Source organism: Chrysochloris asiatica, unplaced genomic scaffold, assembly GCF_000296735.1.
Source record: "Chrysochloris asiatica unplaced genomic scaffold, ChrAsi1.0 scaffold00075, whole genome shotgun sequence".
Lineage (NCBI taxonomy): Eukaryota > Metazoa > Chordata > Mammalia > Afrosoricida > Chrysochloridae > Chrysochloris > Chrysochloris asiatica.
In genome coordinates this window covers 8,204,544-8,210,755 of record NW_006408593.1, presented here as the reverse complement: position 1 = coordinate 8,210,755, position 6,212 = coordinate 8,204,544, and the positions used below count along the sequence as shown (strand labels likewise).

General features: G+C 39.4%; 1 protein-coding gene across 3 annotated transcripts in view; it reads right to left on the bottom strand.

Annotated features, from left to right (window-relative positions):
• Positions 1 to 6,212, bottom strand: part of TTC17 (tetratricopeptide repeat domain 17) — a 141,632-nt gene that overhangs the window by 93,770 nt on the left and 41,650 nt on the right. For all 3 annotated transcript variants that reach the window (XM_006865029.1, XM_006865030.1, XM_006865028.1), the window contains exons 3-5: positions 5,183 to 5,352; positions 4,489 to 4,600; positions 3,283 to 3,414 (exon numbers count right to left, since the gene is read on the bottom strand). In XM_006865029.1, the coding sequence (XP_006865091.1) occupies positions 3,283 to 3,414; positions 4,489 to 4,600; positions 5,183 to 5,352 (414 nt within the window). The remainder of the gene's footprint in view (positions 1 to 3,282; positions 3,415 to 4,488; positions 4,601 to 5,182; positions 5,353 to 6,212) is intronic.

Here is a 6,212-nt window from a genome sequence, read left to right as displayed (position 1 = left end):
ATATAGTCCAGCTTTCAGATTATCTGCTCAGATACAGATTTAATAAGTATGGTGGAAGGCTACAACCCTGATGTACACCGCTCCTGATTTTTCAACCATGCTGTATCCCCTTGTTCTGTTTGACTACCTCTTGGTCTGTGTACAGGCTCCATCTGAGCACAATTATGTGTTTTTGAATTTTCATTCTTTGCAACATTATCCTTACTTTGTTAGGACCCACATGGCCTTCGAATCGTCAATAAAACAGGTAAACATCTTCCTGGTATTGATTTCAGATCCATCTGGCATCAGCAATGATATCCCTTGTTTCACATCCTCTCTGAATCCAGCTTGATTTCTTAAGTGCTACTTTGAACTCCATGGGCACTGATGTTCCCTGTTGATGTACTGCTGCAACTGTTTTTGAATTATCTTCAGCAAAACATATGTGTGAAATTAATGGTAGTGTTTGATAATTTCTGCATTCCATTGGATCACCTTTCTCTAAAATGGGCATGAATATAAATCTCTTCTAGTCAGCTGACCAAGTGACAATCTTTCAAATTTCTTGGCACTTATGAGTGAGCACTTCTAGTTCTGCATCTGTTGTTGAAAGAGCTCAGTTAGTATTGCATCTATTCCTGGAGTCTTGGTTTTCATCGGTGCCTTCACTGTATCCTAGACTTCTTCCTTTAATACCACTGGCTCTGGATCATATGCTTCACTAGGAAAAGTCGGAATGCCGACCTATTCTTTTTGGCACAATGACTCTGTATATTTTTTCCATCTTCTTTTAGCACTTCCTGCATTGTTCAATACTTTGCCTATTGACTCCTTCAGTAGTACACTTTCAGGTTTGAGTTTTTTCTTCAGTTCTTTCAGCTTGAGAAATGCTGCATGCGTTGTTTTTATTTTCCCTTTTGGTTCTCTAACTCCAGGTCTTTGCCCATCTCATTATAATACTTTGCTTTCTTGAATTGTCCTTTGAAATTTGTTTAGCTCTTTTACTCCATATGGTTTTCCTTTCACTTTAGATATTCTCCATTCTAGAGCAGGTTTCAGAGTTCTGACTTCCATTTTGGTCTCTGTCTCTCTCTTCTTTTTAATGACCTTTTGCTTTTTTTCGTGTATTATGTTCCTGATGTCATCATACAACTCTTCTAGGCTCCAGTCACTAGTGTTCAGTGCATCAAATGTATGGTTGTGATGACTCCAAATTCAGGTGTCATATACTCAAGTGAGGTTGGCCCAGGATCGGGCAGTGTTTCATTCTGCTGTGCATAAGGTCGCTATGGGTCAGTACCAACTCGACAGCACCTAACAACAACAACAACAACAACAACAACTACTACTACCACCTATACTTGGTCAAAGAGTAATACAGTCTTTCAGTATTCTTTGTGAATTTTCTGTTAAGCCAACAAATGATATTGTTGGCTCTTTCTTTTTGTAATAATAAGACAACTTTGAGTTCTACCTTTTACTTTTATAGTGAAATACTATGAGTTGGGCCAAAAAGAGCCAATTAAAAATTCGACATGAAATATCATCTACTGGAAATATAAGTAGAACAGCACATTGGAAGTAAGAAGATGTATACAGTGAAAGAAAAATCTCTCTACAAGATATTCTGTGGACTCTGCCCCAAGTCTGTCTATGCTGCAGTGGCACTGCTAATAAAGTGCTCCTTCCTGCTGAAACAACTTTCTCTTTCTTGGCCTTTAATCTTCTGAACACCCTTCTCAGGTTCCTTGTTGGTTCCTTCTCCTCTGCTTGAGAGCTACATGGGGGAGTCCCCCAGAACTCAGACTGGTTTCTTTCCAAACTCCATTCTCCGCCCGCTGACCGTATCCTGTTTGGTGGCTTTCTGTCCTCTCTGCTGATGCATTACTCCCCATCTGTATGTCCAGGTCTGACCTCGCTTGGAATTCAAGACTCAGGCGTCCCAAATTTAACTTGGCAAAACTAGAACTCTGCCCTTTTCTCCCACCTCCAATCCTGCTCCTTCTCTAAATTGGTCAAGTCCAAAATGTAGGTGCTATCCTTTATTTCAATTGTTCCCCCTTTCCCTGCAACCACTTTCCAAGCTTTTATAACTCCTAAATATACCTTGAATTCTCACTGCTTCCTCTATAACCCTCTGGTTCAAAAAATCTTCATATCACTTCGGAACCATTGCAATAGCCTCTGATGTGTCTGCATTCATTCCTGCCACCCTCTCCCTTGCTTGCTGCCTGGGCTCATTCAGGCCCAAGGGCCTTTTCTTTCCTCTAGAATGCTCTTGACCTAATCTTTTCATTTTCCTTCATGTCACTGAGATGTCAGCTTAGATTTCATCTGTCCACAGAGTGTAACTCCACCACTCAATCTAACATATCCATCCAGTCACCTTCTCTTTTCATTTTCTACACAACACTTACCACTATGATCTACTCTCAACCCTCCTCTGAAGAAAATTTTAAATCCTGAGCCAGTTTCCCCTTATTATTCATCAAGTTCTGGGAATGCAAAATGTGTAATATTACCTTCAAAAAACAAGATGAAGAAGGCAACTTAGCAAAAAAATAAACGTGTAAAGCAACTGACAATCAAAGTCCACTTTTGTACTTGTGTCTAACAATCCCTCTCTTGACATGCACTGCCAGGTATCTGAACAAATTGCATATAAACATTACAATTATACACTGTACTTAATATCACTATCATTAACACTGCTTAGAAACTGACCTGCATTTGATGACATTCCTTAGGCATAGGGAAGAGCAAAAACACTTGCCTAACTTCTCACCTGTTATCCTGAATGATATACTTAAATTCTTAGGTCCTGCTACATAAGTCCCTGTTTCCATTTTTTAAAGTAAAATGCTCCCTTAAAAGAAACTTACAAGAGGATTTTATTGCAGGTGGTGATTCTTTTTCTTCTTCAGAGATCAGTGATCACCTATGCAGGAGGCAAGTTTCAAAAAAGTGTATGGAAAAATGGAATTAAAAGACAATGAAATTTTTCCACAAACTTTTTCTTCCATGAACTGTTTGAAGCCCCCTTGGATACTCTAGCCTATTGGCTCGATTACATTATTCGTTTTTCCACGCATTAGTTAAAATAAAATTCTTCAGCACTCATTACTGGTAAAAGGGGCTGATGTATCAATTTTCTCCTGAGTTTTGAACTATACTGCTGACATTCATGTGATCGTAACTGAAAATCACTGTCTAGACACAAACAAGCTGGGCAAGGATTTTCTAAGGGAAAACTGCTTTGTGTTTACAGCCTCCTGGTTCTTTCCGTCACTGATGACTTACCTTCCTCAGGCCTTCCAGAACGAGGTGACCTATGTCATCTATGCTTCTTCCTAATCGTTTAGATAAGTAAGTAAAGACTGGGTCTTCTTTAGGCAACAGAGGTGCCGAAAGATTCACTCTCTCTTGTACACCCTGAAGAGAAGACGAGAAATAAATACAGACATACATAAATAAACACAGAAAAAGGACACAAAGGACAAATAATTTGGTATTTTGTATGAGCTGTTTTGAGAGAATTTTAAGAAACACAAGATTAATATATATACATATACATTTGTATGTGCTGACTCATATAGTGACCCTATATAAGGTTTCCAAGAGCAGCTGGTAAATTTGAACCACCAACTTTGTAGTTACCAGTCCAGTGCTTATCCTACAGTACCTCATTAGGCCTCACACAAACACACACACACACACACACACACACAGAGGTACACCTTGGAGATACTGTGGCTCAGTTCCAGAACACAGCAATAAAGCCAATGTCGTAATGAAACGAGTCACACACGGTTTGGTTTCCCAGTGCGCATCAAACCTGCATTGACACCATACTGCAGTCTACTAAGTATGCAGCAACATTATGAAAAAGTCGGAAGTACCTGGAAAACTACCTAAGTGTGACATAGAGACACGCACAGTGAGCACATGCTGTGGGAAAAATGGCGCCTTGTTGGACTCTTGTTTGCCACAAATCTTCCCTGCGTTAAAAGCCTAGTGCCTGTGAAATGCAGTAAAATGTAGTATGGGTGTGTGTATGGACACCTATCAGTAATACGTGGGATAAGTGTGTGTATCGACACCTATCAGTAACACTTGGTGTAAGTGTATCTATATCTACATCAATAAAACATGCTATGGGTGTGTGTTTCGACATCTATCAATAACAACACTTGGTGTGAGTATATCTATCTTTATCTACATCAATAAAACGTATGGTTGTTATGTATCTAGATCAATAAAATCTGGTATGGGTGTATGTGTCTGTATATATCTAAGGAAAGCTGTTTGAAAGGAGTTGTTGTTAAGTGCTGTTGAGTCAGTTCAGACTCACAGCGACCCTGTATAGAGTTTCCGAGCAGTGGATGGTGGGTTTGAAATGCTGACCATGCAGTCCAGCCAACCTTGTGGCCCACTGCTAAACAGTAAATGCATGAGATAAAAAAATCAAAAAGTAAAACCAGAAAATTCCTCCAGTTGTCTACTTACTCGTAAGTGCTGAAAAGCATGTATACTATATGGAAGTTCTAGAACTTTAGTGCAGTCAGGCTGCTCAGGGTTTGGAGGGACAGGCGATTCTGTGTCTATAAAATCTTCTGGGCTAAAACCAAACACGGTGCAATAAATAAAGAAAGGTTAGATCAATGATACTGAAGAAATGTCAATTACCTTTCCTAATCGAATAACCTTTATTTAGTGTCTCAACTTTACAAACAATATCAGTCTACTTTCATACCTTGTCACGTAGCCATTAGGAGGGTAAAATATTTTAGGAATTCAACTTAAAGGGGACAAGCCAACAATTAGAAAATAGTAGATGGTACAAAGAATTTAAGATGTTCGACTTTTAAAAGCTAAACACTGTTCCCAGGAATGTTAAACACATTTACTCTTCCATTGACAATCTCTGTCTTTTCACTAGTTAATGATTTCAGAACATTTTTTTTTTTCCTATTTGACATATGAAAACTAGGTAAATGTTTCAAATTGCAAACATTTCTTCTACTAGTATATTGGTTATTTGTATTTATTTTACTGTAAACTGTCCTATTTTCTACAGCCTTAAGTATTTTTAAGTGATTTGTAAATATTGCACATGTAATATGTATTCTGAATTTACAGATTTCAATAAACTCAGCTCTCATTACAGAAAGGTTCGTTTGAAAAAAACGTACTCCATTACCTGATATCTTTGCTCTCCAAAGTTATGTATGTGCCGTCATACAGATCCAGGTCTCCCAAGGGCACCTTGGCTTTGATGCAGTCTGGATCTTCTTTATTATGTCTCTGTTCCAGTCCTGTATCTCTGTCCTCGTTTTCTTCTATGTGAATTTTTTGAGCAACTAATTGCTTCTGCCAAAAAGAAAATGAGAACAGAATGGATCCTTCTAATATTTCAGTCTAGATGTCATTTAGGAAAAAAGGAGACTTGACTGAGTGTAGAAAACATTGTATGAAGAATGACAAAGCTTGAAGTCAGGGCTCTGAGTAGACCACTAACTAGAAAAACTTCTCTCCAAAGCGAACACCACGACTTTCACAATCCTGGGACATAAGCACCTTCGTGTAAGATGACTGACACCCTATAAAGCTACACCTATCAACTGAACTTCTCTGGTACAGGATAGCTCAGCAATGACAACTTTGAATTACCCAGACACATCATGTTGTTTCAGTCCTCCAAGAGGCTGAGCACTGATACTGCTACCCAGAACACCCTTCCCTAGTGCCCGCCAGGTGCAAATGTTCATGTGCTCGGCTGCTAACTGAAACGCTGGAAGTTCAAGTCTACCCAAATGTACCTCTAAAGAAAGTCTGGCAATCGACTTCTGAAAAATCAGCCACTAAAACCCTCTGGAGCACGGTTGGACTCTGATACATATGAGCTTGCTGTGAGTTAGAACTGACTCAAAGGCAACAACTGTGGATTGTTTTTTGGGTGTTAACACAGCAGTTGTTATTGCTGTTAAGTGCCGCTGAGTTGGTTCCGACCCATAGCGAGCCCGTATAGGGTTTCCAAGGAGCGGCTGGTGAGTTTGAACTGCCAACCTTGCAGTCGAGTGTTTATCCTACAGCATCACACCAGGGCTCCAATAGCAGAAGCTACCATGAATTTTCTGCATCCTGGTGTGGCGCTGTGGGATAAGCACTGGACTACTAAACGCCAGGTCGGTGTTTCAAACCCACCAGCTTTTTTTTTATTATTATTTTTT